This window comes from Cricetulus griseus, assembly GCF_003668045.3.
Source record: "Cricetulus griseus strain 17A/GY chromosome 1 unlocalized genomic scaffold, alternate assembly CriGri-PICRH-1.0 chr1_0, whole genome shotgun sequence".
NCBI lineage: Eukaryota > Metazoa > Chordata > Mammalia > Rodentia > Cricetidae > Cricetulus > Cricetulus griseus.
The window spans coordinates 58773969-58786532 of NW_023276806.1; the positions used below are offsets into that span (position 1 = coordinate 58773969).

At 46.3% G+C, this 12564-nt stretch overlaps 1 protein-coding gene across 7 annotated transcripts in view; it reads left to right on the forward strand.

Annotated features, from left to right (window-relative positions):
• The window catches only part of LOC100772072 (myomegalin), a 172270-nt gene that overhangs the window by 155506 nt on the left and 4200 nt on the right, over positions 1 to 12564 (forward strand). For 5 of the 7 annotated variants that reach the window (XM_035451273.1, XM_035451274.1, XM_035451270.1 and 2 more), the window contains 8 exons: positions 1924 to 2175; positions 2921 to 3052; positions 3633 to 3752; positions 5395 to 5584; positions 6160 to 6284; positions 9276 to 9509; positions 10575 to 10691; positions 11555 to 11781. In XM_035451273.1, the coding sequence (XP_035307164.1) occupies positions 1924 to 2175; positions 2921 to 3052; positions 3633 to 3752; positions 5395 to 5584; positions 6160 to 6284; positions 9276 to 9509; positions 10575 to 10691; positions 11555 to 11781 (1397 nt within the window). Of the gene's footprint in view, positions 1 to 1923; positions 2176 to 2920; positions 3053 to 3632; positions 3753 to 5394; positions 5585 to 6159; positions 6285 to 9275; positions 9510 to 10574; positions 10692 to 11554; positions 11782 to 12538; positions 12563 to 12564 lie in introns of those variants that run through there. The other 2 variants (XM_035451271.1, XM_035451269.1) reach the window with 2 other exon arrangements.

The window sequence follows — 12564 nt, forward strand, 5'->3', positions numbered from 1 at the left end:
ACTTTAGGTGTAGGAAAAAAAAAAAGCACTACTTTGTGGTAATGATTTCTAAAGACAATTAGAAAGGGTTTGAGAATTACACCTAGAGTATTTACTGACCACAGATCATAGCCAAGAGTTTCTATCTGCAAAGGCCCTGAGGGCCTTTTGGGGAGGGGTCAACCCCCAAAATGGATAGTTTGTCTCATGTGCACCCAGCTTAATTTACAGAATCCACTGGACCGTGACTTCAGGAGAGTTTGCTGACTCTGTAGGCTATGAAATCTAAGGGAATACATGTTCTATTATTAGCTTTCTCCAGAACATCAGTATAGGGCTTACCCAACATACCCATGGCCTTGTCAGAACCTCCCAAGAGTTCTGTGTAGTGGATGAGGTTAGAGCAGGCAGCTAAGACTCAAGGTAACTGCCCACTGGGAGAGGTGGGCTTGGAGCCTGTCTTCTGCTCCTGGTGTGTGGTCCTCCCATACCTTTGTACTAGGGTACAGATGCCCTGCTGCTTGAGCTATGGGTTGAACCCAGTGGCAACACTTTGATGATTTTTTTTACAGCTATTCTCTTTAGAGACCAGCAGATGGGCTAGTACTTAAGACCTAAAACTGTTCCACCAACAGTTCTGACACCAACAAATATGCCCCATGTCAGAATGGTGTGACATTCTTTGGCTTCCATTTCCTTCCCTCTATCCTTCTCCTTTATCTTTTCATGATTGTCAACAGATGGTTATGAAAGGAAAAAAACAGAAAGAGAAACCTGTGCATTAAATGTGTTTGTCTTTGCCTATTTGTGTCTATTAAAGCAAAATTCTATGGTATCTCGGGTGTGTGTGTGTGTGTGTGTGTGTGTGTGTGTGTGTGTGTGTGTGTTTACATTTCCTCAGGTGATTTTAGCATGTAGCCCAATTTGAGAACCAAGTATAACTGAGGATAAAAATTGGTCAGTGGCCATTGTACTAGTCCCTGCTCAGAGTCTGAATGGATTGGGGGAAATGAAAGACTCATTCCTGTTTGCTTAGAGGGAGCTACCTGTCTGCTTTGTCCATGTTGATAATCATTGGAAGAAACCAACTTTCCACATGGTCTCAATTATGGCCCTGTGCTTCTCTTTGCACCCCCTTCCTATTCTGGGCTTTAAAAACTGGAAGCAGAAATCTAAACTCTGTGTAGAGACCCTCCTTTCAGACACTCCCTACATAGGTCACAGGCTACATAAGACATCACCTGAACTCTTGCCTCTGATTAAGGGGCTCAAGGAGAAGCCTTTGGTTTCACAGAGTCTCTAAAAGCATCACCCTAGGAGAGAAGAAGTCCCACCACCCTCCTTGGAACATGTTTGATGATTCTTTAAGTTTGTCAAATCTTGTGTGTGGGGGGGGTGGGGGTCCAGATCACAACTTTCCTTACAGGGTTTTCCCAACCCAAGCCAAGAGTTCTGGGAACACCTAACTAGATTTTATACCCCATCTCCCTGAGGGAGGCATGGAAAGATTGTAGTGGTTAGATTGGGGGGGGATGGGAAATCCAGGCAAACAGATACTCCCATTTGTGGGTGTGGCCATCACATTCTTCACCCCTTCCTTTGGGATGACTCCTACTTCCAAAACTTTCCTGGATTCTATCATGAGGAATAACAGTAGGACAGAGAAGTGGAGCCCCCCCCCCCCCAGCTTTTCCTCTGTGTACCTGGGCGTCTTTCAGATCCTTCATTAGCCTTGGGCTCTTGGTGTCTCATGCTACAAAATGCAGAGGGTGAAAGTTGGGCTTGAGGTTTTGAGTCTTCGTCTAACTGATAGCCTGTGATGAACTGGGGTACTGACATTCCCCCATGTCCACCACTAGTCTCCCTTCTCAGTGATCTCATTGTCCTTACTGGTTCTTGGCTTCTGATACTGTTCCTTTCTCACTTGTGTTTCTTTCTGACCAGGTGTTAGCACGGCTCCTCCTGCCTCCACAGCTGCGCTGCTGAGCAGCCATGCAGAAGTTAACTCTCCCCGGTACCTCAACCCCACTCAGCCCCACTCTCCTACAAGGGGCATCATGGAGCTGGGCAGAATCCCGGAGCCTGGATACCTGGGTAGCAGTGGCCACTGGGACATGATGAGGCCTCAGAAAGGGAGCAACTCTGGGGACCTGTCCTCAGGCTCCTCACTGTACCAGCTTAACTCCAAACCCACAGGTAACCCACAGAACTGGGACTTTCTTCTTGGGGAATGTGTAGATGGGATACAACTTCTGCATCCCTCAAATATGTCCTGTGTACAGAACTCAGTCACCCCAAGTGGAGGTGTATAAGGAGGCAAATAGCATGATGTAGCTTAGTTCTAACAGTAAGGAACTGAATTTCCAGGAGACAGTCTGAAGTGAAAGGGTCCACTTGGAACCCGAGGGTACCTCTTCTCCTGGGTCCTTCTGGGTCCTATATCTATAGGGGACTCCTTATTCCTGACCTACTAAGAGTGATAAAGGGAAACATCAAGCATCAGCCCCTAGCTACAGTGGGTAGACATGTGGTTTTCACTTTACGCCTTCTTTAGGTCGGAAAGGATGGATTTTGCTAAAAAACTATCAAGTCAAATATCAATAAGAATAAAGGGACTGGACAAAAGGCAGTAAGACTTTCTCTGTCACTCCCCAAAACCACACCCAAGAGGTGGACATGCCTTGCCAGGTGGTAGTTGGGCTCAGAGCTGTCAGTTATTTCTAAGGGATATGTAGCTCCCTTTCCCTGTAGATGGAAACCCGTGTAGCAAGGGCATGCCCTGTGCTCGCAGAGCTCCCTTCTCCTTAAGCAAAGTTGCCTGTGTGAAAGAACACAGTGAGCAGAAGGAAGGTGACATTAGGGTCAGCCTGAGTGTGCACTGGCAGAGCCCACCCAACCTAGCAACCAGCCTTCTATCTGCCTTGTCTTGGGACGGCTGCAGGAGCCGACCTGTTGGAAGAGCATCTCAGTGAGATCCGGAGCCTGCGCCAGCGCCTGGAGGAGTCCATCTGTGTCAATGACAGGCTTCGGGAGCAGCTGCAGCACAGGCTCAGCTCCACTGGCCGGGAAAGCGGTAGGCAAGGCCCAGCCTCTGTCTTGACTGAAGAGTCAGTCCCTAGGCAGAGCCTCACAGTTTCCTAAGCACTCTGATACTCTTTACCTCACTTGATTGTCACAGTACTGTTGGATGCATCTGAGCTCAGAGGCCGACCTTCCTCAGGCAAAGACCTGGCCTCTTGTCCTTAATCTTTTATGTAGCTGGCGGGTTCTCCGTGTCCTTGTGGTTGGTGAGCACTAGAACCAGGTTTATGAAGACCCACCCCACCCGCTTAGGAGGCCATTAGTCCCCACCTCTGCCCACCCCCATGTTGTCATTCGAAGGTCACCCTTCATACAAGCAATTGGCCCTTCCACACAGCAGCCTCGGCTGGTTAGAGAGAAAGGCCTCCTGCACAATCATAGCGCCTGCTTGTGCTAGATGCAAACAGAGATTGCATGCTCTGACAACAAACACATAGCACCCAGCTCAGCAGTGTACTGGAGTTAATCCCAGGCCTTGAGGGCCAGAGATTTCTGCTGGGTCAGGACAGCAGATCTCTGAGGGAATGGAAAAGCATCTGTTACATGGGACGTATGTGTGTCTTCTGGGACAGGCTCCACCTCTCACTTCTACAGTCAGGGCCTGGAGTCTGTGCCTCAGCTCTACAATGAGAACAGAGCCCTAAGGGAAGAAAACCAAAGCCTGCAGGCTCAGCTCAATCATGCTTCCAGAGGTAGGTTGTGCAAAATCACAAACTACAGTTCCTCCTAGGTCTGTTTCTACCCTGCCCATGACAATTGCCAGCCAATTGGAAAAGCAAAAAGCAAAAAGCAAACAACTACCCAAATTTACCAATCCAAGATTTGCATTGCTAATCAGTCCCTAGAACAGTGGTTCTCAACCCCTGGGTCTTGATCCCTTTGGGGGTGGAACTAGCCTTTCACAGGGGTCACCTGAGACCATCAGGAAATACAGATTTTTACATTATGCTTCATAAGAGTAGCAAAATTACAGTTATGAAGTAACAACAAAAATCATTCTATGGTTGGGGTCACCACAACATGAGGAACTTTATTAAAGGGTCACAGCATTAGGAAGGTTGAGAACCACTGCTCTCAGTAATCACAACCCTGGCCTTCAGGTTGCTAGGTTTCAGAACTGAATGACTCTAGGAAGCCCATCCCTTCTGAAATCCCATCCACTTCGATCCAGCTGGCTACCTATGTAGCTGTCATGTCAGTTTGGAATCTGCTCCCTTCTACCTGCTCACAGTAACTGGAATCCACGACAGCAGGAAACATACGCGTCTATATTTTCTCATATATCTCCAGACAAGAACAGCTGTAGGCAGCTGGCTGGGTCCTGTTGTGCCATTCCTCTCCCATCCCACTACATCTGTCACTCAGGCTGCTCTCTGGAGGTCTGCCTATGGTTCCATGACCTCTCCTGTCTCACTACATCTGTCACTCAGGCTGCTCTGTGGACTCTCTGTCACTCTGGAGGTCTGCCTATGGTTCCATGTACTCTAGACCTTTCCCACCCCTACTTAAGGGTCTTTTATAAGTGGGCATCATTTCCCATCTGGCCTGGGTGACAAATTACTTTAGTATAAATTGACTTGATTAAATCAATGTATGACTAGTAACATTATTTTTATTTACAAATATCTATTGAATAGCTATTAAAAGACTGAGAGCAATATATGAAAGGATTAAGTCCAGAATGAAGGAATCCTTGTGGAGGCAAAGGCAAAAAGAGATATTTCTAAGGTAGCTACTACAGAACGAGAAGACTTGAGAGGCAAGGCCCCTGCTGGGGAAGGATAACTAAGGCTGATGGATGAGGGCGAGGCAGAGAAATTAATCTACCAGTGCATTCTGGGAGGGAGAGCAGCCTCACTGGTGAGAAATAGTAAGACATTCAAATGCAGACACTTGTACCCAAGCACTAGTCTCATAGAAGAGTCCCCATCTTCAAGGGATTTTGATCAGAGAGATGTCACATGGCCAGAAAACACCAAATGTTCCAATTTTCAAAATGATGACAAGAATATATTCTAAAAATCATAAACAAGAAATCAGTGCTGGTCTTTGATAAGACTGAAGGTGGACAGTTGAGCGACTGCCTGTGAGCACCTAGGAAACACTGAGCTTTAGGAACACCCTGCTTTCCCTCAGAGCAAGGGCAGGGATGCTTAAACAGAGGGTCAGATACCACAAAGAAACAAACCCACACCTCTCAGTATGTGGGGTCCCCTAAGCCAGACTGCTCACCCACGCATGACCTTCCTTCCCCTGGCCTCATGTATGTTTGGGGTTTGACTTTCTACTAAGGTTTAGGCCATGATGTAAATACCCCTGTGTCCTGCTCACCAGGACACTCCCAGGAAATGGACCGCCTGCAGGAGGCTCTGCTCTCCTCTCAATCCCAGCTTCAAGAGCTGGAGAAGGAGCTGGAGCAGCAGAAGGCTGAGCGGCAGCAGCTGCTGGAAGACTTAAAGGAGAAGCAGGAAGAGATCTTGCATTTCCGGGAGGAGAGGCTATCCCTCCAGGAAAAGGACTCCAGGTAGGCGGGGCCTTGATAAGGAACACCTTAATTTCAGTGCAGAAGTGATATTGACAAAACAGTAGTTGCCTCCTTTGGAAAACTCAGTCTCTCCACTGCTATTCCTGCCACACTGGTAACATTCAAAAGGCAGACTCCACTTTGGGCAAAAAGAAAAAAAGAATAGCTTTTGGTACTATCAAGTAAAGAGATGAAGCCCTGTTACAAAGGTTTCCGTATATCGGTGACTGACAGGAGAGCATTCCCATGTTTCCCATTAGATACAGGACATCACTTTCTCCATAAGCTGCTAGTTGCTATGCCGGTAGAAGCCCTGTATCTGTCTGCCTGTCAACATGGAGAACACTATAGGGCCACTGAGGGGCCTATGACATTGTTTGTACTGCCACTAGCAAATGGAACTAATGCTGGTACTTCAGGCTAATTTACTTTACCTGCCCCAGACTCTGCTGAGTGAAACTGATGGCCAGCCCACCCCAGGAGTTGACACCTGGGGCTAAGATTCCACAGACAAAGGTTGGCTCCCAGCTCATTTGCCCTGTGTGTCTCAGTGAACCCCTGCCTCTCCTTGACAGGCTGCAGCACAAACTGGCCTTCCTGCAACAGCAGTGTGAAGAAAAACAGCAGCTTTCCCTATCCCTGCAGTCAGAGCTCCAGATCTACGAGTCACTCTGTGGAAATCCGAAGACTGGCCTGAAAGGTATGAGGACTCTCTGCCCCTTCTCTGTCAAGCCCAGGGTTGAGGCACTGTTGACACAGCAGATCAAGCCTGGGTACCCTTAAGGACAGACCACAAGAATCATACTTCACCCACTTAACAAAAACAGTTTAATCAAGGGCAAGATTATAGCATGGTTTTATTTCAATAAAGAAATGTCCTAGGTAGGGCTGTCACCATGTGAAAAGATTTTAAATGTGCTAAAGGATAGCCATGGTAGCCTGGGCAATGGGCATCTACACTCCTCCCTTTCCCACATGGAGAAACGGACTCAAAACCAAAAGAAAAAAAAATACCTAATGAAATACCACTAATAGGTGCTACATTTCAAGTGTAGGTTTAAATATTAGGTATTTATTGAGCAGTTTTTCCATCTGCTGAAATAAAAGTCTAGTATTTGAGAATCTTAGTATATTTCTCTACGCAAATGGGGAAGGGTATGAGTTACATGATGCTAATGAATCATAGAAGGTTATAATAGGGCTGACATGTAATATGATCAAATGTCAAATGGAGAAAGGCATAATGAGTTACAATATGTTAATTAGTTACAACAGGTTATAACAGGGCTGATGTCAGCTAATATGATCAGCAAAGTCAAATCACAAGCTCGAAGAAAAGTGTCAGTGGTAGATGCATGTTCCCCACACCCTCTGTTGTTGTTGTTGTTGTTGTTGTTGTTGTTGTTTTTTCCAAGACAGGGTTTCTCTGTGTAGCTCTGGCTGTCCAGGAACTAGCTCTGTAGACCAGGCTGTCCTTGAACTCAGAAGTCACAGAGATTCACCTGCTGCTGCATCCCAAGTGCTGGGATTAAAGGCGCGTGCCACCACCACCACCTGGACTGAATTTCTTAAAGCTGGATCTAGTGTGTTAATTTGCTGAAGAGAAACTGAATTAAAACTTGAAGTATAGGAGCTCCCCAGGCTGTGAATGAGTGGCTAAAGTACAGAGCCTCGGGGAGGGGGGGGGCGGCAGTGGGCCAGTCTGCCTGGGGGGAGCCCCTTGCCTCGGGGGAGCCCCTTGGTGCTGGAGGAGTGAGAAATCAGGTTGGTGGAAAGGGCAGCTGCTGGCACACAGGAAGCCCAAAAATCAAGACCAGAGCTTACTTTCAAGGAAGACGGCTCCATGCTGAAAAAAGAGTTTTAAGATGCAAAGTCTGGAGCCAGGCGGTGGCGGCACACGCCTTTAATCCCAGCACTCAGGAGGCAGAGGCAGGCAGATCTCTGTGAGTTCGAGACCAGCCTGGTCTACAAGAGCTAGTTCCAGGACAGCCTCCAAAGCCACAGAGAAACCCTGTCTAGAAAAAAACAAACAAACAAAAACAAAACAAAACAAAACAAAACAAAAAAGAAAGAAAAGGAAAAGAAAAGAAAAGAAAAGAAAAGAAAAGAAAAAAGATGCAAAGTCTGGTGGGACATACTAGGGTTAGAAGACCTTAATCTGGGGAGCATCCTGGATGAATGTAGAGATTTTTCTAGATTAGGAGACAAAGTGTGATTGGAGAGTTAAAGGAGAGCAATAGCCATGCTAATATGGAAGGGAGCAAGCTCATGAGGCCTCAGCCCTGAACAGAGAGCCACAGGCAGCTAGGGAATGATGAAAGAGGGAGGAATAGTCTTCCCCAGGGAAGAGCACACCAGTTAGCTATCCAACATCAAATGGGCAACTCTGAAAAGGTATGTGTCTAAGTACAAGTAACATTGTGGGACCTAGCAGTGTGTGTGCGTGCGTGCGTGCGTGCGTGTGTGTGTGTGTGTGTGTGTGTGTGTGTGTGTGTGTGTGTGTGTGTAACAACAATTAGGCTATGAACTGGAGGGGGTGGGTTACATGAGAGGGATTGAAAGGAAGAAAGGGAAGGGGATAAATGATATAATCTCAAAACTAAAAGTTATAATAAAGAGATACATTGCTATTGGGAAGATAAAGGGCAATGGGTGATTTTTTTTTTTTTAAAGAAAGCAAAAGTTAGTGAGAATTTGGAACTCGGGAAAGAGAAAGTATAATGGACTTTATTTCTGAAGCCACCTCATCCTGATCCGCCCCCCCCAACACACACACCATGTGTGTGTACCCTCTCATGCTGTTCTCTTGGAGCATGGGTGTTGTGGGCTCATTTCAAATCTACTGCCACTAATGCTCCATAAGTCTTTATTTTGAATGCCAAAATCCAGCAAGGTAGCTCAATTTCAGGCTTTTTCCATGTATTCATTTGATGACAAAACATACACAAAGTGACAGGATGGTGTTCAGTGTTTATTTACTTGGCCATTCACATAGCTCATTGCAGCAATAATTATGTGTGGGTTAGATGTAGCAGAGCAGGGAGTGGAAGGCATATATATATATATATATATATATATATATATATATATATATATATATATGGGCAAAATCCAAAACTTACTCTGTCTTTCAAAATATAAGTGGCTCTTAGGTTTTCAGGTATTCAGAAATACCAAATTCTGGGCTGTTTATTAGCTCCCTTTATTCTTGCATGTAGAAATCCATGTGGTAAGTGGAGATGAGAAACATTCCTAAGTTGGAAATTCACTTAGGGATTATGAGTCCAAGTCTAAGGTACCTACCTTCCCATCTCCTATTGTCAGGATGCCCACGTGTTCCTGCTTTCCCTCCTCTTCTCCCTCTGACTTCAGTCTTCTCCAGTTCAGTGCTCCCCTGCTTCAGTGTAACCTGTCGGACGAATTTTAACATGGGGACACAGTCTGCTTATTCTCACCTGCCAGTCCAAATGCCCTGTCGGTGAACTTGACTACTGTAACCCTCGGAGGAATTCCAGACTAGTAACAGGCCACCTTGCTGTACTCCTGGTGCAATGTGAGAATGGTTGTGCCTCCCAGATGTGTGGCCAAACCCCTGAGACTCCAGTGGGACCTTAGGCTGAAAGGAATGTCATGGAGCATTATGTGGAAATACATGGTCAATGGCACTATGTTCCCCCTCTTTCTTCTTCAGCTTTTAGCCTAGATTCCTGCCACCAAGTCCCCAGTGAGTTAAGCTACCTGGTGGCTGAGATACGAGCTCTGAGAGGGCAGTTGGAGCAGAGCATTCAAGGGAACAACTGTCTGCGGCGGCAGCTGGAACAGCAGTTGGACTGTGGTGCTGGCAAAGCCAATCTCAACCCCTCCTCTGTTGGCCAGAACTTCTCAGCCAGTGTGGAGCCTGCAAGCACACAGCCACTCTTCCAAGGTAGGGAAGAGGAGGGAAGCAGGGCCCTCCCTCTGCCAGTGGAGATGTCTATGGCACAAGCGACTGTCTTGCTGAACTGCTCTGCCAGGTCAGGCAGGGACTGGAGATGCTTTGACATGGCCTCCTGGGTGACAACCTGGGATTCAGGATCAGGCCTGTCTCCAGATTCCAAGTTTGCTACTTACAAGTTATCTGCTTTGGGCAAAGTATTTAAACTCTCAAATGTTTAACCCTTAATTTACTCTACTTGAACATGGGACCGATAAATATAGCATGCATGGTTATCTGTAGCATTAAATAATTGTCAAGGGTCTGGAACAATAAGGATTGATTCCTCATATTCCTCATATTTATGTGGTGCTTTAGAACTTACCAGGTGTCCCCAAACATTGAGTTTCATTGAGATGGTGCAGCATTTCTCCATCTCTGTATTTCCCATGAGAAAATGGAGCCCTAGACCTTTACTAGACAAGCAAGGGTCACTAGGGCTAGGAGTCAGGATCAGGAGCCTGGGGAGGAGTCAGGATTAGGAGCATAGGGAGGAGTGACAATCAGGAGTCTGGGAGGGGGTGGTAAGAATCAGGAGCCTGAGGAGGAGGAGTCAGGGTCAGGACAGGTAACTGGACTTTGCTGCATGAACAATCAGGATGATAACCAGACGATGAATCAAAGTCTTTGGGAATCTATTCATTCTTTGCTAAACTTTAGTGCCAGGGCAAGTGCTCTGCTACTGAGTCTTTTTCTCTGCCCTATCCCAGCATCTTAACATCCATACTATGTACATTTATGCACAATTATATTTCATTTGAGGCATTGTACTAGATACATGCAAAATTATATCCCAAATTAGGCTTATAAGATATCTACCAATATTTTCTCCTAGAAATGACATTCTTCCGAAACATGCCCTCAGCAGATAAGTGTACACAAAGTGCTTTGCTGACTCTCTTTGTTGTGGGCTACGGGTGCTGGTTCCCTGAGGTCTGTCTCAAGCTATGCATGTGCCACACAGCTCAGTGTGCGGCATGTTGGCAGACCTGACTTGGCAGCTGTTTTGCTCCCTAGGTTCAGCCACTTCCCCTCCAGTCCGGGATGTTGGCTTGAATTCTCCAGCCATGGTCTTCCCCAGTTCTTCTTGCTCTGTTCCTGGCTCAGACCCAGCCATCATCACCAGGACAAATGGTAAATATAGCAATGAAAAGACTCAGATGGTGATGGAAAATTACTGATGCAAACAACCCTTGGTTGGCTCTCTGTATGTGCAGTACCTGTGTCTACAGATCTTTCTCGGTCTCTTGCCTATGCACGGTCTTCTGCCTTTCTTGTTCTTCTTCCTATACTTTCCCTGCTGCTCTGGTTTTTCTTTCTCATTCTGTCATTGCTTTGTTCTTGAGTGGGGCTCCTCTGTATTCAGCTGTTTTACTTCCAGGTTATCCTTTACCGAGAAACTTTCTCAGTAATAGTATTTATCCTGCATATTTCTCCAGTTGAAAAGTGTCATAGTATTTTCATGTGTGTGTAATAATGTTCCCAGAGAAAAGCAATGTAAGTGAGAAAGGTGTGCTTCTGGCTCACAGTTGCACGCTACACTCCATCTTGGTAAGGAAGTCGCAGGTACTCAAGGGAGCTGGTCACACACATAGCATCTGGCACAGGATCAGAGAGCAGTGAACACATGTATGCTAATGCTGAGCACACCTTCTCCACTTCATCCACCTCAGGATACCCCGTCTAGGGAATGGTTCCCACCCACAATTACGATGTGTCTTCCCACATAAGTTAATGCAGTGAAAATGATTTACCACAGGCATGCCCAGAGACCCACCTCAGGCAATTGTCTGTTGACAATTAACCACAACACAGTAAGATGTGTCTAACAAAGTGACATGAGAATAATTACAAACATGCAGAACATAGACTGCTCTGTGGACTCTGTATTTTTGAAGGCTGACTTGCTTCTTGCCTCTTAACTTGTCCCTTTGGAGTAGAGTGAACTGAAATTGTTATGATGTATAACAATGGTTCCTACTTTGTTTCTTTGCCAGAGCTGGGTTCAGATGATTCTACAATGATGACGAACCCTCCCAAGCTGGAGGGTGATGCTACTGATGGCTCCTTTGCCAACAAGCGTGGCCGACATGTCATCGGCCATATTGATGACTACAGTGCACTACAACAGCAGATTGGGGAAGGCAAGCTGCTGGTCCAAAAGATACTGTCTCTCTCGAGGCTAGCATGCAACATCCCTGGACCTGAAGCTCAGGGCACAGAGGTAAGAACATGAAGCTCTTGGGGACTGTCTTCTTCTGACTTTATCTTCTTTGCATAGTTCCCACTTCTCTGATTTACATCCCCCAGCCTTTTCTGTCTCCCATTTTCACTCTGCTACAGATCATGCTGACTCGATCCTTTGACTGAGAACCCTGGAAAACCCCATGTTTTATAGCGGAGCACTTGTGAAATGTTGATTACCATGTCACTATGTTCAGCATCTTTGGTAGCTTATCTGTAATAGGAATGCTGGCATGAAGCCATGTCTAACTAGATTAAAGTCAACCTGGTGGACTGGCATTCACATGAACCTGCACATACGGAAGGGAAGTAAAGCTGATAATGCAAGGTTCCCTGCAGACTAAGCAGAGAAGGGGAGGCAGCCGGTGAAACTCTTTAGTGAGCTTAGTAGTCAAGAGGGGCAGGCACAAGTGACAATGTTGTTTGAGAAATGGCCACTCATGGGTGTTTGCATAGGACAGCCTTGGTCTATAAGGACCCACTACTGAAGAGCAAGATAGAGTCGCTTGTTGATATGCACAATAAGGTGCCACAGACACACGTGAGGAGCTTCCCTCCAAGATTGCACTACAGACAAGGAAGGTACAGTTTCGTAGAGGATGTAATACAAGAATGAGGTTTGAAGGCTGGTAGGACATCCTGGGAGAAGGGTTCCAGGCAAAGGGACCAGCTTTCCTGGAAATGTAAGGAAAAGCCAAGGTTTCCACCAGGTCTGTGTCTTGTGCTTGTTCACATAGGAAGCTTGAGCTCTGTGATTGGAGAA